Source organism: Carya illinoinensis, chromosome 9, assembly GCF_018687715.1.
Source record: "Carya illinoinensis cultivar Pawnee chromosome 9, C.illinoinensisPawnee_v1, whole genome shotgun sequence".
Classification (NCBI taxonomy): Eukaryota; Viridiplantae; Streptophyta; class Magnoliopsida; order Fagales; family Juglandaceae; genus Carya; species Carya illinoinensis.
In genome coordinates this window covers 15,678,907-15,702,630 of record NC_056760.1, presented here as the reverse complement: position 1 = coordinate 15,702,630, position 23,724 = coordinate 15,678,907, and the positions used below count along the sequence as shown (strand labels likewise).

The 23,724-nt window shown below is 36.3% G+C and overlaps 2 protein-coding genes across 3 annotated transcripts; one reads left to right on the top strand and one right to left on the bottom strand.

Annotated features, from left to right (window-relative positions):
• Positions 1-1,202: 1,202 nt before the first annotated feature.
• Positions 1,203-15,759, bottom strand: LOC122275625. 2 transcript variants are annotated; one of them, XM_043084762.1, is made up of 10 exons: positions 15,333-15,759; positions 14,342-14,385; positions 13,948-14,065; positions 13,722-13,848; positions 6,529-7,199; positions 5,615-5,897; positions 5,261-5,540; positions 3,817-3,975; positions 2,058-2,516; positions 1,203-1,774 (listed from the first exon to the last, which is right to left on the bottom strand). In XM_043084762.1, exons 1-10 carry the CDS (start codon positions 15,535-15,537, stop codon positions 1,487-1,489), a joined length of 2,634 nt encoding a protein of 877 aa, XP_042940696.1. In that variant the 5' UTR covers positions 15,538-15,759; the 3' UTR covers positions 1,203-1,486. The 2 variants fall into 2 exon arrangements, with proteins under 2 accessions (XP_042940696.1, XP_042940697.1); XM_043084763.1 differs by having other exon boundaries at positions 6,562-7,199; positions 15,333-15,758.
• A 4,927-nt stretch (positions 15,760-20,686) lies between these two features.
• On the top strand, positions 20,687-23,260 carry LOC122277263 (carbohydrate-binding X8 domain-containing protein-like). The gene is made up of 4 exons (XM_043087203.1): positions 20,687-20,976; positions 21,625-22,185; positions 22,624-22,666; positions 22,757-23,260. The coding sequence occupies exons 1-4, from the start codon at positions 20,916-20,918 to the stop codon at positions 22,965-22,967; spliced, it is 876 nt and encodes a 291-aa protein (XP_042943137.1). The 5' UTR covers positions 20,687-20,915; the 3' UTR covers positions 22,968-23,260.
• The last annotated feature ends 464 nt before the right edge of the window (positions 23,261-23,724 follow it).

Here is a 23,724-nt window from a genome sequence, read left to right as displayed (position 1 = left end):
ATTTAAAATATGTCCCCTCATCAATGATGATATCCGTGTAAAAATAATATTTAAAATCTATATAAATTAAAGAAAAAAATAAAAAAGAATAGAATCAAAGGATTATAGACCCATTTTTGTAGAGTATGTGATTATGATTCATTAATCCACGATTTATTGGTGGGTTTATTTATGGATTGAAAGAAAGAAGGTTACCTGTAACTCGATCGATCCCCGCTTTGATTTTAGCAAAATAACTGGGTTGTGGTTGAAGTTTTTTATTCATTTATTCTATATATTAAACTGGGTTGTGGTTGTTATTTTGAGATGCATTGAAATCTATGCCAGTGAATGTGAAGTTGAAATAGGACAACAGCTTTGATGCTTGAAATGGGAGCGAATGAAGAGTGATTTGAAAACAAGAGTGAAAAAGTAACTGGCCGGCCACCAACATGAAGAGATGGGCTCATATCCTTTCACTCAAAAATAAAGAAATCGGAGACAAATACAAAGAGTAGTTCAGATTAACCCAATGGAATATTATTGGACTGGAAATTGAAATGTATTCGTCTAGAAAAGTTATGAAATCTGAGTTCAATTAAACATTGTTTTAATCTCAAAAGGATGAATTTTAGAGGTGTAATATTAAATTTTTGGTTGTAAATTTTCAATTATTAATTTCTGATCTCTGTTGCAAATTTTTGGAGGTGTAATATTACATTGTGAATGATAGATTTTGTAGAGAGGGTTGGGGGGAGTAGGCCGACGGAGGTGTGAGGAGGAGGAGACACAGACAGAGGGCTGGGACGTACTTTCAAGGAAAAAAAAAATGATTCCCTACATCTAGCCTATTGTTTAATTTGCTACAACTCATATTAGTCAACTCCTTATTTGCTGGTGTAAAACAAGAACTCTCACCCGTCCGGCCGGTTGTTCATTGATTTTCCCAACTCAACATTTGCACTTAAGATTTTAAAATTTTGCAATTTGCAACTTTTTGTTAAATTAATGGTTTTTAATTAAACATATTTTTAAAAAAAAAATTATCTAAACTGAGTTGTTTATTAAAAAAATTTTAATGTTCAACGTTTTAACTAAAAATTGTTGTGCAATAAGGATGACGTGTCGTTTTTTAATTTCCTGACACGTCATATTTGCCACATGACTTGATGGATTAACCCAAAGAAAGATGTGGACTAACAAGTTGCAGGAAACAGAGGGAATAATAGTAATAAAACTTTCCACTAAGACAGAGAACACAAAAACAAGTGAGAGAATCGACTTTGTCCTCTAACTCAAATTAGCAAGCGGTCTTCCTAAGTTAAAACATAAGCAAAAAGACATAAATAAGTAGAATACAACCTCAATGGCACAGGGCAGCAGCCAGTCGAGGTCTCTTCAGACCAACTAATGAAACATTGAATTATTAGGCCGTGGAATGCCTGTGATTGGCCTTTTTTTCACACTCATTACAAGACCCCGAAAAACCAGGAGGTCACTGAAGAGATTAGTAACTGTTTTGCCATATCTGTTGAGACTGCTTAGATGGTTGACCTTGGGAGCCACTAAGGGCTGCATCCCTTTGGTTTTGCTGCTGATGTTCCATTGATAACCCAGTTTGAGAATGATAGAAATTTGGGTACCCAAGAGCACCAAAATGTTGTGATGGCTGCTGTGCTTGCCGATACCCACTGGGCTGCTGATTCTGCCCTTGGAAGCTGTAATATGTGCTTGGAAGTGCAGAAACTGTTCGGGAACCAGGCCCGTGAACCCACATGGCTGAATTGTCACTCTGCTGAACGCACAAGGGTAAATGAGCGAATTGAGATTCAGAAGACACATACAGAGACTAAAAACCGTTTTAAGACACAACTGGTGGCTTTTCATGCAGCATGCAAATTATCCCTCTAGATCGATTACCATGCCTTTTTAAAACACCTTTCCAAGTTAATTTTTCTACTTTGCAATCATTTTAACGAAAATATCATTTTCAGATGTGACATCCAGAGTGTTTAATAAAAGAACCAAAGGTAAGCATTTCGTTTCATGGTTTTTCCAGAGCCCAGTAAAGAAATCACCTGCTGAAGTGAGATCAAATGATTACTGTCCTTGTACTGAGAACTAACATCATCATACCCAACAGTTGTGCCTGTAGGTACAGCAGGTGGATTCAAAGGAAAGTTTCCCCCAGGAATGCTGGTTGAACTCCCAAATGCATACCCAGAGGCAATAGCAGCAGACTGAGGCAAACTGCTGACAGAAACACTGTTTTTATATTGTGGTAGCACTGTGGCCAGCGACTGATGGTAAGTGTTGTTACCAGCAAATGCTTGCTGAAAAGCTGAGGGCATATACGTGTAGTTCTGAGGCATGAATGGATAGCCAATCATGTTGGCAAAATGTCCTAAAGGAAGATTAGGTTGGGAATAAGGGTGCACAGCAAGGTGTTGCGGAAGAGCAGGTCCTGTGGCAACGCTGGCACCAGGCAGTGTCTGTGGATTAGGCAGAGGTGTAGACATACTACCAGCTCCCAAACTCTGCACAGAACGAAGATAATGATCAGAAGAAAATTGCACACCTAACTCTTCCTGAGGTTATTGAATTACATTGTTTTCCTGACACAAATTCCATTACTTGTTTATGGGTAGTATTTATGGATAATACTACATTATTGAACAAACATTAGCTTCTTTAAAAACGTCAAATCAGCTAGTAATGATTACAGAAACAATTATGTGCCCTGATATTTCTTCTATTGATTAACTAATGCAGGTGTGCATGTGCGCGCATGAAGCAGTGATGCCAGGCCTAACACAAGAAAGCTTATGACCAATATTATCCTATAACACCCATCCAACATTAGGAATATGAATAGCCCACAGAGCAAGTCATATTAGGTAGTCATGGATGCTAAGTCCTACATTGACTACTCTGAGTCAAATTGGGCTTTATAAGTGATCTTGAGGAAGGCTTCAAATTGACTAATCTTTTTGGGGTTGTAACACATGCGCTAGCACTTTCCTAGGTCGTTAGATATGGTACCAGAGCCATCTAGCAAGGACAACCATATGATACTAGAGCATTACATGACATGGCTCTAATGAGGATGTTATAACACATGCGGCTAGCACTTTCCTAGGTCGTTACATATGGCACAGAGCCATTTAGCAAGGCCAACCATATGATACTAGAGCATTATGTGACATGGCTCTAATGAGAACGTCAAGAATTTAAGAGGGAAAGTTTGTAATTCCTAATCCTACATTGGGAATATGAATAACACATGTGGAGCAAGTTATAATAGCATTCACGGGTGCTAAGTCCCACATTGGCTACGTGCTAGGTAAAACTAAACTTTACAAGTGATTATAAGGAAAATTCAAATTGACTATTCTTTTTCAGGCTATAGAGCAGGTTGTTAGCGCTTTCTTGGGTTGTTACATATCCCTCATCAACTTAAACTGCACTCCACATAGAAATTGTGATGACATGCACTGAAGATTTGCCTTGTTAATACAGTGACACAAAGATCCAACTTCAGCATCACACAATGAATCTCAGCTTGGAAAAAGAAAGGTTAAATAAGTTATACCTATTCTTCAAGCCTTGTCAAAGTGGAGAACATCATGGATGCTCAAGATAAAAGTGGCAAAATAAAGGACTTTATACCTGAAAGCCTGAACAAGCATCATTTTCTAGATTCTCATTTTAGATAGATACTTAAATCCTATAGTCTGTTGACTTCAAATTTAAACTCCCATAGAACATGGGTGCTCACTGTCATTAAGCAGCCTAACTGTAAAAAATTCAGTACAATAGGCCAGAGCAGAGGCGCACCTCTGGCATGGAAATGGTTGGACCACTGTTAGAAGCCACATTGCCGTATTTTGTGGGCATTGCTAGTGTCACAGGAAAGGGTGAGTACTGAAGATCCTCCCTTGCAGTCTGAGCGGTTGAAGCCAGCAAAGTGCCGGGCAATGAATTTGTATATGCCTGCTGTTGAAGCAATATATAAAGTGAGCTACAACAGTTAAGTGCTTCAATTTCTTGTTCACCTAAGATCAGGGTAGTATATACACGTATAGGACAACAAAGCAGCAACAGAAAGCACATAAGAAGCAGCACAAATGGATAGATTATGGATGAAACAAATTATTATATTATAATAAGTTCAAAAAGATAAAGAATAAAAGTGGATTCAACTTCAGTAAATAATGACAAAAAAAAAAAAAAAAAAACCTTCATCGTGTGCCTCTTTCATTCCTCTGTTACATATTTCTTGTCTAGAATTATCCTAAGTACTAATTACAAAACAAACAATAATAAATTACTCTAAATACTATAGGCTTCTAACCACTTAAGTGTCCTAAATCATTTTGGACATAAACCCAGACTTCCTAAATCCTCTTGTATCACAATCATTTGCTTTCAAATACTGTATAAGATGTGTCTAATAAGCCAGCTCATCATTTTATCCTCACTTATCAGTCAGGATGAAGTGATAAGCAACCATTTTGAACAAGTGCACGCAAAGATTAATCTAATATGACCCATGACTTAGAATGCAAATTTGTAAGGAATTCTCAATTATATGCCACAAAATCCCTCTATATATATGTACATGTTTTTTGACCGACAACCACACACAAGATGTAATGAACTAAGGAAAGCCAAAGACACATCTGGACCTATACTCCAAGAAGACTGATAAATGCTACTATCAGTGCAAACCATTATAAACAGCAAAATATTTTCCATTCCAAGTTATGGGAGATCCCAGTCACCACCTCGTAGACTCAATCAGGAACATTACATATGCCCACATTATTAAAGAGAAGGTATTCATGTTTATTTTCACAAAGCTTTGTCATTGACCTATTTGCAAAGCAACTTGCCTAAATATTCATCATCTTGACATGCATATCCATGTGACATTTAGAAAGTTTGGTGCATTGTAAATCTGTTTCCATCTCAATCTTTCACCAAACATCTATAAATTTGGTAAATAGTAAAAATCTCACATGTTGTTTCCTCGATGATTAATTTGAAGATGTGAAAATTTTATTGGAATTGAAATCTTATAATTTGATCAGCAAAAAAGGACCTTCAGAAAAGAAGTTTTTATCTAGAAACCAAATGATCTCCAATTATTTCAATATCAACTCAGTGATTCAATGGCAACAAGTTGTACTCAACCAAACATAAGTTTATATGAAACCATCATTCCAAAAACTAGTAATATTGCATATTGAAGACACAACTAAGCCGTTTATCTTGTTACCATTACACTCGAGAAAGAAGCAAGATTCTGCATCTGCGAGCTAGTCTGTGGGTGACTAAATGCAGCATTGAATTGTTGGGAGCTTTCGTATGTAAAATCAGGCGCAGATGAAGGGAATGTATATTGATTCCCCTGAGCAACTTCAGGGGTCTGCTGTTTCAACACCTCTGGCTGTGAAACAGAAGGAGAATCATAATTTGAAGTGCTCCCACCATTTCTATTAACTAAATTTCCATCTGAAGTGGTTCCAATATGCTCATCCCCAAAATACTCAGGTTGCCTGCAAGAAGCTTTTGTTAATAAAAATATAAAAAACAGATTAAAATAGTTGATACCACAACAAGGAGGGCCTACCTAGATTCTGAATGCCCAATTGATGAAACATCTTGTGCGGTAGATGTCTCCTCCAAGTCACTTTTCAAAGGCCTAGTTGCAAACGACCCAGAACCAGAAAAGGCAGCGCTGTTGCCAGATCCAAAACTCCCAAAGCTCAGGTTTAAGCAGTCTGATGTATGGAGTTGGAGGTGATTTGGAATTATTACAGGAGGGTTATCCTCTTCAGGTAGCGCTACGTGATCATCCTTCTGTAAATTTAGGTGCTGCAAGTCGGCAGCCGCTGATGAAATATCATCTTCAGCTGATATTGAAAACATAGAACAAATTGTAAGACATTAATTTCTTCAAAAACCAATAAGCATTCAGGAATTTCTTTTTTTTTTTTTTGATAAATAAATAATTTTATTGATAAAAAAATGGCAATGCCTGAATTACAACTCTGATGCCCCACCTAAGTGGGCACATTAGAGGAAAGGAAATCTCGAAAGGCCATGCCATTAAAATCTACAGCTATGGCCCATCTACAAAAAGTTCTGAAAAATAAAAGTTTAAGCTCCTCCAATGATCTTTCCTGGAGCATTCAGGAATTTCTAATAAAGACTATTCTTGTTCACTTCAAGGTCACAACAAAGAAAAAAGGGGAAAAAAAAAAATGTTAGCCTTCCAATCACTTAATCCAGTAGAATTATGTTAGGATTAAGTTTACGAATAACAAACTTCCTTGATTACTCCAACAGAAGTTCTAATGCTTCTGGTACACAGATACTGTAGTTCATATTCATGCGTGTGCATCTCCAGAAAAATTAGACTTCGTTTTTCAGAATAATCATCAAAACAACCACGAAAAAAAGGATGGCCATTTCAAATACTAAAAAACAAATCTACAAGGAAAATATGCATATCAGTGAAAAGTGTAAGGAAAGAAGAAATACAGGCCAAAGCAACGTTGATATCATTGTTGTCACCTTCATTATGCTCCAAAGCATGCTTATGAGGCTGGTAGGAACTCATGTCATTATACGACGTATTATCAAAGACAGATGCACTTGCAGAATTCTCCTCATGCATACTTCTACTGGACACAGAAGGAGGTCCAACATGGCTTGCATTTAGCATCTCCACAGTCAAATCCTCTGCTACCTGGACCTCATCTAACTGGGACTTTGTATGGAAACTACCTCTACCCAAGGGTAAATTCAATGGATCTGCATATGGCTCAGAGTATGAAGGTTCCCCTATAACAGATGACACAGTAGTCGCTGGTGGCTGCTCAATTGCAGGCCATTCATCAGCAGGAGGAAGGTGCTGGTTTGTGGCAAGTCCTGACTCGGCATTTATGTCCGACAGCTTGGAAGCATGATCTTGCAATGAATGTGAATCATGAAGTATTGCCCCAGAAGAAGTTGCCAAAATATTGTTTTGAATATGGGGATTTGACACATTAGAAGCCTTGCTGTGTGGCCTACCCATCTTTACAATGTCGGCCATTGACACATGACCTGGCACCCCCAACCAGGGAGACTGAAATCCAGAAGGCTGCGCCGATAAAGATATATCACTTGTGTCCGCTGTCGACATCTTATTTTCCATGGCTACAGACTCGCTGCAAAAAAAATCTTAATACCTAAGCTAACCGTTGCAAATAGATATTATTTCCTAATAAAATCAGCCCTCACAAGGGACAAGTCCAGAGTTAATTCAAGTTCTCCAAAATGCAGGAAACTTAAATGTGTAAACAAAATCTTTCTTTTACAGGTTATCAAACATTTTGACTTGCTGCCTAAAGAAACAAGATCTGCAAGATAATGTCAACAAATTCAAGCCTCCAAGATATGGGAAATAATGTCTTAAATACTATATATGCCTGCTATATGCAACAAGCATACCTTCAATAAATGCTGCAAACCAGTTCATAGGGTCAATGTTCAATAGGCACGCCTCCGTAGAAGTAACAAGCAACTTTAGAAAGCAAAAGCAAATCTTCTTTTCTTATAAATTAAATTCGTTAAATACTTAAGGCCTCCAAAAACATGCTAACCATAAAAGTCAATAACTGATTAAGGAAATAGATGTAAAAGGTATGCATGCATGGAGGCTGATTAAGTATGCTAACTATAAGAGTCAAGAACTGATTACAAAATAATTACGAAAACAAGGGAAAAAAGTATTCATTCATGGAGGCTGATTTTAATGTTGTCAAATTCCCTTGCAAAAGTTTGTTGCAAATTCGGCTGGGCTACTTTGATTACCCTCTCTAACCTACATATCCATTCCTTCAACCAGTTGTATTCTGTTGGGTGGAGAAAAGGCAAAGATGATCAAATATGCAGGATTTCATAGAAAAAGACAACTTCGAGAGTAAGTCCTTTTTTGAAGTACTTATCCCTCCAGTTGGCTCCTCGTTTTCCTAGAAGTATATTTAGATAAACAATATGTTTTAAGAGTACCTTCTTTGCAGGGAGGGCTGCCTTAGGCAAGATTTTAATGATGGAAATGTGTAAAAGGCATATTCTAGTATTGGAGTAGCATTGAGTTGTATGTGCCAGCAAAATGGGGAAAATAGTGATCATTTTCTGCTACATTGTGATTGGCTAGAAGCTTGTGGGCATTAATATTTAGAACTTTGGGGCGTGACTCTTGCATCCTCAAAGGATGGAGTTGTAGGCATGTTGAAGAAATCCTTGTGGTGGTCACAGAAATTCAGATGTTTGGAGGATGATCTTTTTGTGCTTAGTGTCATGCATTTGGCAATAATGCAACGTTCAAAATTTTCAAGACCATGCATTGTCTTAATTTTTTTTTATTGGTAAAAAAATGATTGAAATAGGAATAGGCAAGAGACGAAGTACACGGTATATACAACAGTGTCAACCATGCATGGTGATCCCACTATAAAAGGAATTCATGAAAGGACATGCCATTAAAATCAATTACAGTCGACAAATGGATGAAGTATTAAAAAAGAAAGTTCTAAGCAGACTATTGATCACTCACAATCTTCATAACTTCTTTCATTTATCTCCCTCCAACGACACCGCAATAAGCATAAGGGGACCATCTTCCACATTGCTGCAATCTATGAATTACCTTAAGGGCCTCTCCAAGAAGCTAGGAAATCGATCACGTGTCTTGGCATCTCACAAGCAAGTCCCACTCTAGCAAAGAAGTCACTCCATGGGTCATAGCAATCTCACAATGAAGTAGTAGATGCTCAGTGAACTCCCCACTCTTTTTGCACATGTAACATCAATCCATGGCAATGATTCAGCTTTTCCTTAGGCTGTCTAATGTGAAAGTATTCCCCAAGGCAGCAGTCCATACAAAATAGGTTGCCTTTAGGGGAGTCTTCATCTTCCAAATGCTCTTCCATTGGAATGGACTTGTGTTATGCAAGCTAACATTCTTGTAAAAGGAACATACGATGAATTTCCCTACCTCAGAGGGATGCCAAGAAATCTTATCTTGATTAACACGTCACTAGTAGACTAAACAATTTTAGAACTCTGAAAAGGCATCAACTTCCCAATCTTGAGCACACCTCTAAAGAAGGTGGCATTCCAATGGGGAATTGCATTGGATATGCCCAAAAGACAGGCACTCAAGGCATCCTACATCCATGCAATATTTATTGATAAGCATCCTTCAGGACCCTATTGCCAAACCATATGTCATGCAAAAATTTAATTTTGGTCCCATCACCCACCACAAAGCGGGTATATCTAAAAAAATGTATCCCATCCTCTATGTATATGGTTCCAAAGCCCCACCCAATGTGGCCCACTCACCTCATTCAAGCACCAACCTCAGCATGCCCCAACATACTTTGATTCTATGACAGTCCTCCACAAAGCCCCCCTTCTTGCAGGTATCTCCATAACAACTTACCCAATAAGGCCCCTATTAAAAATCTGTAAATTCTGGATTACCATCCACCTTCTAAAATCGAGGAACATATCATGGCCCCCCATAGGAAATCTTGTTTGAAGTTTCTCCATGCAATGGAACACCTTAATGGGAAGCGGGAATAAAGACAAGAAGTAGGTTGGCAAGTTGGAGAGAGTACTTTTAACAAGTGTGACCCTACCAACTTTGGATAAGTACATCCTCTTCTAACTACCCAAAGGGAGGTCAAGATATTCCATCCATAATCTCCACTTTAGGAACATTCCCCACCAGAACTACTGATTTGGCTAGACTCACCTTCAATCTCGAAACCACTTCAAAGCAAAGGAGATCCCTCAAAGCTCGAATACGATCATAACAGCCACGGCAAAAGAAGAGTTTGTCATTGGCAAAAAAAAGATGGGATATGTTGGTAGTACCAATAATGGCCGACTCTGCTGAGAATCCAAATAGGAATCCACCCTCCACGACACCTGCAATCACTTTGCTAAAAGCTTCCATTACAAAAAGAAATATTTAGGGGGCTAAGGGATCACCTCGTTGCAAGCATTGGGAGCTTTTAAAAAGCCCATTGGTGCGCCATTCACCAAGATAAGAAAACAAGCGGTAGAGATGTAATGGTTTTATTTTTGGATAAGTATGTTGAGATACAATGTTTAATCCATGCACACCATTTCACACCAAAACCACATCTCTCAAGCATGTGATCCAAGAATCTCCAATTAACTTGATTGTAAACTTTTCCCATGTCAAGCTTGCATTGAAGCCTCGTCTCTCCCGCCTTAAGATTACTATCCAAGCATTCATTAGCAATAAGCATGGAGTCAAGAATATGCATGCCTCTTACAAAGGCATTTTCGGGTTTTGATATAATCTTTTCCACCACCAAGCTCAATTTATTCACCTAGACCTTCGAACCAAGCAAATGGGACGAGTCTATAACCTCTACCACACCCGATTTTGTTGGAATGACAGAATTTTTGGTTGCATTAAGGCCTTTTTCAAATTTTCCATTTCATCTTTGATCACTTCCCAATTTTCCTCGAAAGGAAGCCACAGAAAAACCATACGAATTGGAGCCACCATACTTCTTGTGAGTCAACATAGTCAAAAGTTCTATAGTCTCCAATAACATTGTTCCGAAAGCAACAATTTTCAAGTTTCCAACTTTGTCTCTTGTAAACATAGCATGTCAAGTGTCAACTTTCAAATCGCAAAGTTGGTTTTGAATTTTGAGGCATTTCTCCAACTTGCTCAGCTCCCTTAACATTCCATTAGACAATTTTGAGCTTCATAAACCACCTTCGTCGCCCGACCCTTTGTTCTTTCCCAACTAGCACTCCCTACTCTTGCATCATAGTTTACCAACCAGGTAAGCCTCTCTCTCTACCCTTTGCTAAGGTACATTCAAGTAGAGCTATGAATTGGTCTTCAAAACCCTCACATGAGAGCCCTACGCACCATTGGACCTCCCTAGCCTCGTTTAATGCCCAATTTGATGCATGCCTATCACCATAATCCCAAGTTGTTGCATCACAAACCACTTGACCTCTAACCACCTTCAATGCCACAGCCGAAGCCAAAATTGGCTCCTTTACCATGAAGCCAAGAGATCAATCAACCTTCTCAGTATCACCCAAGCTAAGCCCACCCTAGCAAAGAATTCCTTCCTCAAGGTCATGGCAAACAGCACCACGTTTTTCTGGCATGACTGACCAACGGTCATCTCCTTTTTTCTACATTTCTAATCTTGCCCCCCTGCTTGTACTTCATTTCCCTTTTATCTCTTGAGCCACCCCTCCCCCAACGCCTCCTTCCCTCTATTATGATCTCCTCTAATGGCAGCTGCTAGACTTGGAGACAAGAGTACCTCCAATTATGTCTTTGCAAATCCGTTCTTAGAGCCCAACAACATTTGTTTGCAATTTTTGAATTCTTTTGAGCCACATTCTCCGCCATTAGTTGTGTTGAAGCAGGCCTCATGTAGTTCCAAAGCTAGTCAATTTCATCCCCTTCCCCCTCCCCGCTTCTTCAAGAATAACTCTCCCACTACATATTCCACTAATCATAGGTATTTTCCATAAGAATTCGAACTCTTCTAGGCAAGGAAAGTACTATTATTGGCACAAAATGTTGCATAAAAATCCTTTCCATCAGGAGATGCACTCTTCCAAAGTATTCTCCAGCCACTTCATGATTGAAGCTCCCAGAACCAATTCTTTCATCACCCTTTCTATTTCTCTCTACTATACGTATTGAACTAGGTCCTGCCACCATAATCTCAAAGATCGTGGAATCAAATGTCATACGTTGACATTAAAAAATAATCCCATAGAACTTTGAAAGCATGCTACCTTCAAATGTCTTGATTAAAATCCATAAATTTCAAGAATCTCTACACTTGGATTACTTCCCAAACAGCTCCCAATTCTCCATGCTAGTAGAATTTAAGGAACTTTTCTTATTGCTGGTTGGGTGTATCATTTTGTATTCTTCCTGTGTACTTGGCTTGTGCCCCTCTATGCTTTTTTAGCATAAAGTAAAATAAAAATAAAAATAAAAGTTTCCATTGCAAAAGATTCGAGTGCAAGTGGTTATCACAAGTAATGACAAAGTGTTGATCCTTTTACAAGGCCCTCCATCAATGTCGATGATCGAAAATTATTTAGCTTCATTGGATTTTAGGAGCATTCATGACATGTAGAACAAGGAATTCCTCATTCTATATCGGACATTTTCCCTGACCATTTTAGAAAGTGGTGGCCTTGATCAAGCAAGGGGACCGGTTAAAATTAAGAACATGTGGTTGTTGAAGACAAACTATGTAGATAGATTTATTGGAGTAGCTATAGCTTCAAGGATTTTTTTTTTTTTTTTTTTTTGGATGAGAAGCTGAAAGCAATAAATCTTGACCTTATCAAGTAGAATAAGGAGTCTATTAAGGAGTTGAGTTAGGGAAAAAAAAGCTATCAAGGAATATCTAGTTTTGGATTTAAGGGATCGGAAGGAAGACTAATCTTTGGATGAGCACATAATGAAAAAAAGTGAGAATTTCAACAAGAGGCTTCCATAAGATTACTTCAAGAAAAAAAAATTTGAAGGGGCTTCTTCATTGTAAAGATTAAATATGTTGCAGAATCGAGTCAAAGGTGTTCTATAGAAACAAGAGATTTCTACAAGGTGACCTCATGAAAACAAATGTGAAGGAGAGGTTTTTGAATGTGTGAAAGTAGACACAATAACCACATACTATTTCAACATAATCTATAACATGTATACATACCTTCAAGACTCCGATTCCATGATGTGTGTGTGTGAGTATTTGAAGATTTTGAACCTCACCTGGGCAAGGCCATTCGGACACAATGACCCTAAACCAAAATACACGATCCCATCTATCAAACTCGTGTATAGCATTAGGCAATCTAATGCTTTTATCAGCAGTATAGCATTAGATAATCTAGGATGTCTAATTATACAACTCATCTCAAGCATGCCCTTTGACCACTAAGTGGTACTCTGACAAGTACTAAGACCATGGGCAATAGAGAAACAATTGTACTAGGTTACTTGCAACTGCATAATGACCCCCTTCATAGCACCACATAGGATGGGTGTGAATAGAATGGTATGAACTCTCTACAAGAATAACAAATTTGGAGCAAAATATGATTAGCAAGGTTTACAAGAAGGCATAGGGGTTGGGTTTCCCTTGGAGGTCAGATTAGAAGGGGTCTTTTTTTTTTTTTTTTTTTTTGTGTTTCAATAAGTAGTGCAAGTTTTATTGAAGGCCCAAGGAGGTGCAACCCAAGACACAGGAAGTATACAAAAGGATACACCCAAAATAGTATCAAAATAGCATCTTCCCATCTTTGAACAGCTATATAAGATAAAACCTTGACAGTAATGATGTCTAGAAGCATAATATGATAAAAGCCGACTGAGTTGTATGTCCAAAGGATGTGGGGAGATTTTAGGTCATTTTTGCAGCCTTTTCAATCTAAGATCTTCTCTAGCTTTCTTCCTTTTTTTGGTAAAATTCTCTTGTACCCATTCCACGCACTAGGAAGAAGCCCTTTTCATTTCTTCTCTAATAAAAAACTACATTATATCGAGAAACAATTATGATCATTACAACCCATAATATTTTGCTGCAATGTGCTAATTCTCAATTGTCAAAAGCAAAAGAGACAAATCAAATTAGAGGTATAACCGGGCAAACCTGTACAATGGAGGTCGCCGACTCATGTTATTTCCTGCCATACTGGATGCAGAAGGTGAAGAACCTGCATAAGCATGTGTTCCATTTTCTTTCTTGTAGGCAGGTTTACCATGTAAACTTCCAGACTCTGACCAAAAACATTTTTTAAAGTGAGAATCTTTGACATGGTTTCACAGCCATTTCCAACAAAATAAGTGATGGGATTTGCTTTGTGGCATCCACATACCAGTAAAGCCATACTGGTTGGAACCACCACGTCCAACATGACGGTCTGTGCCACCCCTACCGCCACGATTTGAAGCACTATTAGCACCACGAGATCTGGAATCTGTTGGGTCCTTAATCTGACACAATGGAAGTAAGATTGGTTAACAAGAATAACAAGAACCATGCAAACCACCATGGTGACAACTAAATGAAAGATTAAAAGTTCCTTGATCAGCCAAAGCAAGCTCCCAATAAGTGTGAAAACCTAAGCACATTGAGCATGTCTTAAATAAAAACATTAACAGCTCAATGACACTAGCACAACATTACGGTGCAGAAAGACATCAGTATAAAATCTGAAGCAAAGCAAGAGGGTGTTCCAGATTTCAAGAAGTATGATCCCATGCACCCACCTCTTTTTTCTTTCCTCGTTTGCTTTTCACCTCATGAAAGGGATCTACACAGAAAATAACTTAACATGAGAAACCGGTATAGTTATCAACAACAATGCAATAATCTCAACCTCCCCAATCTCACTGTAAAGCTATAAGACATCAAACCTCCCAAATCCCACTGTAATGATATAAGACATCAAAATCCCAATATCACATATGGATCGAGATGAAGCCTAATGGGAAAGGGAGTAACATGATTCAGTAAATATTTCAAAATGAAGTTGATATATTACTTTATTCCAACCCCTACCATTGCTTCAGTTTATGTTCTCTTACAAAAAGATTTACTCAATGATTTAAATCGAGTAAAGCAAGATTGGAACATAATCTTCTAACAAGACGCAATGCTAGTAAGAGAAAGCCCATAAAATTCCCCAACATATGGAATCAAAAAGCAAAATGGGTGGTAGTCCTCCTTATTTAAAAAAATATATATCCAGAGAAAAACTTGGTAATAATCAGATATGCATGTTATTACAGCGAAAAACGATCCAAACCATGGCTGAACAACACAAGTTTTCAAGAAAAGGGAAAATTTAGGGGGAGCATTAGTAAACTAAAGAAAAAAAAAACATTAGTTTTCTTACAAGTAAGAAAAAACCATTGTTAAAAACGCACAAGAAGAATAGAGATTTATCTTGAATGGTAGATTAAATTCCATCCCTTCGACCAAATAGAAGGAGTGAGGGAGAGAGGGTATTTTTTCTGAACAATAAATTATTGACTCGTGCTGATACAGCGGTTTGGCTCCGTCAATGAACAACTTCTCCTTATCCAGAGAGCAGAACCCCATAAAACAAAAGGCTCAAAGTCTCCTTTTCCCAGTAACAAACAAAAGAAAAGGAAGAATACTACCCCTTTGAAAACCTAAAAACAAATATATCTATATATAATAAAAATTAGAAAATAAAACTGCAAAGCAGGGAGATAGATATTGAAAAGATAGGACCTTGGGCGAGGAGGCGATTAATGGCCTCGTTGGGGTCCATGTTACAGTCTTTAAGAGCAGCATAGATCTCCAGCTCGGTGCAGTTATTCACAATCTCCTTCAAGCTCTGCACAATCTTCCTCGACGCCGCCGGGATTGCCGATACCCCATTATTTCCCTTCCCACCATTACCGCCTCCTCCTGCTCCTCCTCCTCTCCCACTCATTCTCTCTTTCTCTCTCCCTCTCTCTTTCTCTCTCTCTGGAACGCTCAGATCTGAAAAAGGTCGATACGGTTCGTACCTAGCTGCGATTACGTTCCGCCGCGCCGGCAAGAAGAAGAAAAAGGTCACACTATATGATCTCCTTCTGGCTTTGCCCCGAAAACCCTTTCTCGCTCTAAACTCTCTCGGTCTCAGTGTCTCTCTTTTCTACCCTTACACCCCCACCCTTTTCTTTTCTTTTTTTAAACCTTTTTTAAATATTGTAACTCTTATCTTTGGATATGAGAGAAGATCAAATAATGAGAAATTGTGAAAATAATAAATAATTTTTTTTACCCAAAAAATAAAATAGAATAAAATTTTATATATAGATTAAGATAAGGGTATTTTTGAGAAAAAAAATAATAATACAGTCACGAGTTAGATAAGAGTTGAACACTCTTTTTAAAAAAAAATAAAATCTATTATTTAAATAAATATCATATTTACTCAATTTTTTAAAATAAATATTAAATATTACATAATTTATGACTGTAAATATCATTTATCAAAAAATATTACAAAACAAACCTTTTAACTCCTTGTAAAAGAAAGAATGTCAAAGATTGATATCTAGGAAAGAGAAGCAGCAGAAAGGAAGAAAAATGACCTCATCAGGTTGATTTCAGGAAGAGTATCTTATTATGGTTAAGTTAGTTGGTGATTCTTTGAGGAGAAAGACCAATTTATTGAGATTTTACAAAAACATTTGACATTTTCATCTCTCTTTTATTTCTACTTCAATTTGAATCGAAGTTGTGCAAGTCAAACTCAATAAAATCCAACTTTGACTGTAATTTTAGTTTACAAATTAATTTATATAATGTAATTAAATAGACATAAATATCCTTTTTTTTTGTGTAATTAAATAGTCCTAAATATATCTTTTTTCTAACCCTAATATCATTTATTTTATGCCTCTTGGAGGTTGTTTGGATTAAAAATTATTTCAACGCATCTCATTTCATTATTATAATTTTTTCAAACTTTCAAATAAAATATAATAAATAAAAATAAAAATTTTAAAATAAAAATAATATTAAAAATAATATTCTAAAAATATTTTATTCAACTTTTAACTTTTATCTTATCTCATCTCAACTCAATTCACTATCTAAACCTCCACCGAATCTTTTTCTTTCAAAGTCGATACGTTTCATTTCAATTTCTTGAGAAACCCTAGTTCATCATGACTGATCTATATGTGTAGCTCGCCATCTTTACGCTTATGGAGCCTCATGTTTTCTGTAAGATTAATATTATATACTACATTCTTATTATTTTTTTATCCTATTATATAAGATGTAACACATTTATCATCATTAGATGATAAAAAAATATTTAATAAAAAATTATTTAATAGTGATAAATATGTCAAATTTTATATAATATAATAAAAGAGAATAATAGTATACTGTATAGAATTTTTCTTTCCCTAATTCATTTTTTAACAAAACTCACAATCATCTCGCAATCTTGACTAAGCAAAATGCATTATCTCCTTACTTTTGGTGCTTTTAACCCTTTTTCTAAATTTTTAGGGTTTTTATTGATATTTTATCCTCTTTGAATTTGCATTTTATTATTTTTTACTTCTTTTTAAATATTAAGATTTGATTTATAAGATACATATTTTAAAATTTATCTTTTAAATTAAATATTTTATTAAGTATCTTTTATATGTAATCGGTTTACTGAGTATTCTCTATGGATTACACCGAAAAATAGATATAAACAGTAAAAAAAAAAATTTGTTCTGCTTTTTTCTTCCCACACTTATTAAATCATTTTAAATATTTTTAAAAAATAAAATAAAATTTATAAACTTATTAAAAAATACTTGATTAATTATTAAATGAAAAAATAAAATAAAATTCGGTAGACAAATTGTCGGTATAGTATTTCTCTTCTCCGAGTACCATTTTTAATAATAAAAAAAATTCTAAAACAAGAAAAACCGTACATGTCGTGTCACCATTAATGCATAGACGACAATAATTGAAAGGAAGTAATCAAGATAATAAGTTTTTTTTTTTTTTTTTTTTGAAGCAAACATAATCATTAAACTAGGAAATGATGTGCAAGGAAGGGACAGAGATCTCCGATAATTACCTTCAAATAAATATATAACAGTGTTAAAATAGTGATAAAAAATAGATTTATTTGAAACTAAAAGCTTGACCTCTACCATGTCTTAAAATATGACGCTATCTTACAAAATGATAGAATTAAAGGGTTTGATAAAAAGCGAACAACGAAACCACTCCTGAAGGCAGTGGCTCCTCCGCTCGAAGCGGTACAGGTGGCAGAGCAATGTTACATGTTAGCCAAAATAATTTGCAGGAGTAGTCCGCGATCCCTCCATCAAGATTATAGATTATTGGGTATGATAAATGTAAAATTTATTCATTTTTATAAAATTTTTTATCTTATTTCATCTTATCTTATATAATTATTATAATTTTTTTAAATTTTTATATAAAATAAAATAAATAATTCAATATTTTTAAATTTTAATATAAAAATAATATATTATAATAATATTTTATTTAATTTTTAAATTTAATCTTAATTTATCTTATTTTATTTTATTTTTTAAAATAAACGAGACTGGAAGACAGAGTATTTGTCTTAAATAAACATCAGCCGAGTTTTGGGTTGGCCTTGAACCCCATGGCCCACTTGGATTGGTTTGAAACCCATATTAGAATTTGGGCTTTCCTAGACAGTCCAAACAGTTTTGAGATAATTTAGATAAAAAAATAAATAAAAACAAAACAAATTGTTGTCAATTAAAAAAAAAAAAAAATACACAGAGAAAAAAAAAAAGGGTCCGCCTTGGGCACTTCGCATTTGGTAGCCGCAATGTGTTAATTGTAGGGCTGTAGTTGTGGGGGAAAAGGACTTATAGTAATGACTAAGGATATCTACACAATACCATTCACAATAGTTTTAGTAATATATCATTGTAAAGTGAAGTAAAATGAATGTATTTTTGTAAAATAATATTACTTTTATAAAATATTTTACAATAATATACTTATCTAAAAACATAATTGTGAAATGTATTAACGGCTTTGATTTCTTATACACTTGAAAGTCAAAACTCTTTATTACAATAATCTTACATTTCCATCATTTTTCAAATAAACTCTATAGTTGCAAGAAACTATTGTTTCTTGATAATGACAATGACAATGGTAATTGCTTTTTTTCTAAGAGAGAAAGTTGGAATTGATCAGCATCATAATAATGCAGCATTGAAACAAAACAATTGATGCTAGCTAGCTTGTGCCCCTGTGCTAGAAAGTTGCTGATGTGAATTGGCATCTTTATCAAGTTTGAATCAAAATTATAAAGTCAACTTATTAAGTGGGTTGGGTTTGTTTTACGATTCTTCTTCTTTGATCTACAAGCCCCACTTAGCAGAGTTTCTTTTGGGCCTCAATGGTATACCCTAGACCCCTAAAGAGACTATTAGACAAAGGAAATGGTTTTGGCAGATAATTAGTAGGATATGACTCACATTCTACACTTTTGAGAATAAATTTTGATTCCTTTTGTATACTTCTAAAAAAGAGTCAAAGCACATCTGGTAATATTCTAAAATGAGCTCTATTATTTATAATTATTTTTATATATTTTTTATACACTCTACTGATATAATTGATTAAAATAGATATTTTATATTTTAAAAAAAAAAGTAATACGGCCAATCACATTAATGGAGCGTGCAAAAAATACGTAAAAGTGATTGCATATAAAATTTTTATTCTAAAATAACCAGTCAATAGTATAATTAGGTCCCATTGAAAATTTGAAATCATTATAAAGAACAATAACTTATCCCTACCACACAAGGTGGATCTCATATACCTCACCACCTACCAGTCAGCATCGGAGGATATCACTTCCAAACTCTACGAAAAAGCAAACAGAAAAATGCCAAAGGCAAAGTAAAATACAATTAAAAATAACAAACATAAGAGAAATTGATGATGGATGTAGAGCAAAACCGACTCTGATACGGCCTTGCGCATAGAGCTGATGATTCATTGAGGGGATTGAACCATTTTTTGACTGATTTTGATAGATAGTTAGAGGGGCTTCTGGTGGTGGTCATGGTGGTTGCGTGGCTTGGTGAGTAGTGGAGGTCGATAGATCCAAAAAACAAGTGCATGAGGGATGGGTCAGGAAAAAATGGAGGCTAGGGTGCATGGAAGAAGAAGGGAAAAGGGGGGGGGGGGCATGTAATCATTTGTGGGAGAGGAGTGGTTTCTGCTGAGAGAGAGGGAGGCGCAAGAGAGATTTTAGACGCTTAAAACGGTCACTCAACCCCCTTGAATGTACTCTAGTTTTCCACTTAATTACTACATTAATAATATTGAAGGGAAAAAAAACAGCAGTGCTACGTATTCTTTTATTTTTTTTTATTTTTTAAACTGTAAATAAGATTTCATTGATTGTAAGAATGGACGAGTTCAAGCACACAGCATATATACAAGAGTAACTCCCATACATGATGTTCTGGTGATACAAAGAAATTCATGAATGAATATTCATACCATTAAAATCAATTACAATCGATCCGATGGAACTCGTATGTGTTTAAAAAAAAGTTATCAACTCGTATGTGCTTACGATCTAACTGATTCTTGATTTTATCATCTTTAGTTATAAAAATTGATGTATCAACTGGTGTGATTGGAAATGACAAAATTCAAGGATTGACAGCATCATTTAGAGAAAATAAAATAATTTAGTGGAGGCAATTTTTCTAGACACCTCAGGTGGTTGGCATTTGTAGACAGCAAAGTAAACTAACGAAGTGAACTTAACTCTGGGGAAAAGAGGCTGTTTGATTCAGCCGTTGAGATGTATTAAACATAACAGCTCCTTCTCTCTCTCCACCTTTAGCTTTTGATTTAGTACCATAAAAACAGTAGAAAGAGAACCGTTTAAAAGAGAAAGGGAAATACCACACCATCACTGGTGAGGATCAGTAGTATATCAGCACAAACATTTGAGATTTAAATTCCAAACAGATCACCCCTTTTGCCCTTGTCCCTCTTCACAAACCTTTTTTGCTCTTTTTTGCACCTTCTCTTGCTTGAAGCTTCCATCTACCCAATGCCTCCTTTCTTAAGTTTTCTTATATTCTTTCTTCTCTCTTTTCGTCTCTCTATGATTCAAGAAATCTATGATTCTCTGGGTTTTATATATATAATTAACGCTTTGGGAAAAGATGAACTCTTCTCTGAAATAAAACCTATTGGTTCTTCTCTCTTACTCCAATTCATACCTTAAGCTTCTCTGTCATTGTTCCAGACCAGTTTGGAGGGATGGGTGCTACCACTTTTTGGCGTCTTGCATTGATTTCCTTCAGCCTTTTCCTCAGCTCAGGTGATTTGTTTGCATTGTTCTGATTGCCTATTTTCCTTGTGAAGTTGTAAAACTGCTAGACAATCTCAAATCTAAATGTTTCACAGCAGAAAATGATTTCCATGGCAAGAACTAAGAAGAGCAGTCTTGCTGCTCATTTCTGGTATTTAAGAAAAAAGCTTAGGATCACAATCCACTAGAATTTCTATAGTCCTCTACCACGCAACATTCTTTAAATCTTTACGAATAATTTCAAATCAAGTGGTTGAGATTTTATCACATTAGCATTTATCATTTTTTTTAAAAGGTCGTTAAATTCTGGCAGATATGGAGTCTATAATTGTTTCTATGTACTTCCATCATATGGACTATGTTCTCTTGTTTTGAGGTAGAATCTATATAATTCTACATCAAATTTATACGAAATTATCACTCTATATATATATCCTTGAGAGAGACAGAGAGAGAGAGTTCTGTAATGCTAAACCTTGCCTCAGTTGCATCGCCGATATCTCAGACAGAAAGTTGCAAATATAGCATGATAACATGACCTGGATTCAAAGTTAGCAGCTTCTTTATATCAGGTCACTGAAACTTGAAAGAGAAGTACTTAACCTGCTTCTTCTTCTTCTTCTTTTTTTTTTTTTTTTTTTTTTTTTGGGTCTTCAGGCTCAAGTGTTGCAGAGAAACCTCCTTCAGAAGCAATCCAACAAAACAAATTACAGCACAATAAAGAAAACCGGATGCTCTTCCCATCTTCAGTGTCCATTACACAACTGGATACCGTCCCCATTGTCAACCCAACTACTCCAGGTACAACTCCAACTCCTATTGTGATTCCTACATCCCCACCGGCACCGATAACAGATCCAACCACAACTCCGACGGCCCCAACCACCACAACGCCGACGGCCCCAACCACCACAACACCCACAACCCCGACCACCACAACACCCACGACCCCAACCACCACAACTCCAGCATCATCAGGTGGATCTTGGTGCATTGCAAGCCAAGCAGCTTCAGAAACAGCTTTACAGGTGGCTATTGACTATGCTTGTGGCTATGGAGGAGCAGACTGTTCTGCAATTCAACCAGGATCAAGCTGTTACAACCCAAACACTCTGCGTGATCACGCTTCATATGCCTTCAACGACTACTACCATAAAAATCCAGCACCTACCAGTTGTGTATTTGGAGGAACGGCACAACTTACCTACACTGACCCGAGTAAGAAATGTTCTTCGTATGGCATAATCACCACCATCTATGTCTTTTATCTCTGCTCAAAAGACGACAGATTATCATCTTTTGTTTTTTTATTGATATATATATAATATGACTTCTCTACTTCAAAATTAATCCACAGAATTCTTGAGTATGTATAAATGGCTATTTCTAACTTGAATACTTTTTCCACGTCCTAATTTCTTCTAGGACTTCTCCGAACTGCTGGTGAAGATTTTCACAAATATTGGCCAACCTTACTTTTGCAACTCCTTTGCTATTTAATAATTCCCACACTTTATTTTCTGCCCCTAAAACTGAATTGCAACTTTGGCACCATCTTAATGAGTGCTCCCCCTCTCATTAACAACAAAAAAAGTTCCCCCATATTACCTATAATACGATTCATCTAACACTTCCCTCTCTTTCTGCCTTTTACAGGTAGTGGAAACTGTCACTATGCATCATCCACGACAACACCCAGGTAATCTTCATAACCATTGCTAATTTCATTTTTCGTGTCAAAGCTCAAGGCAATGGAAAATCATACCCAATTTTTTTTTACCATCAACAGCATGAGCTCGCCGGCTATCCCGACCCCAACAACCCCAACAACAATCCCAATGACCCCACCCACACCGACCATGAGTATACCTGGTGGATCAACAATATATGGCTCAGAACCAACAGGAAGCCCTAACTCAGCCAGCTCAGTCTCCTATTGTTCACTGATGCTCTTCACCATAACTGCTCTGGTGGGGGCCCGTGCTGCATATTATCTTTAACTGAAGGAAACCAAGTTCAGTTACTCTCCAGAATGAGCTGGCGATTCCCTCAGTATGCCAGCATATACTCATGAATTCCGAGGAGGCACTTGGATTGACATTGAGATTTTATGTTATCTCAACGCCTCATTCTTGCCATTAAATTATTTCTACTTAGCTACATATGTATCCCTGATAGAGGACTAAGAAGCACAGGAGAAAACGCAAAAGAGCAAAGAAATATATAGGTTCTTGTACTTGTAGACTCATAGTCACTTTCTCTGCAGTGTTAGTAAAATAAATTATTTAGACAAGCAGTGAAGAGCCTGTACTTGAAATCAGCTAGGGCATCAGTTATTTACAGACCAACAAGAGCGAAAAAGAACTTGGAGATATTTTCTAAGAAATACGACATTCTGTTCAGTGTATTCAAAATAACAGAAATAAGAAGTTTCTATGATTATTTAATAAACACTGGGGTAGCTGCGACATGGACAACTAGGGATAGACAATAGTAACAAAAATTTTCCTTTTTAAACAAATCCCTATGCCTTGTAAAGTTATTACTGAGTTGGCTAGATACAAAACTGTGTAAAACTAGATCTGAAATGATCCCAAAAAATGAAAGGGCAAATTGAAATTACATTTGGATTGGTAAAAATGAACAAATGCAATTCTGGTAGACATAAAGGAACTAGCTAAGGATCAGGTGGTATCTCCAGTCTACAGAATTTTCAGACTTCACCAATCAAAGGCCTCCAAAATTCAAATGGTATTG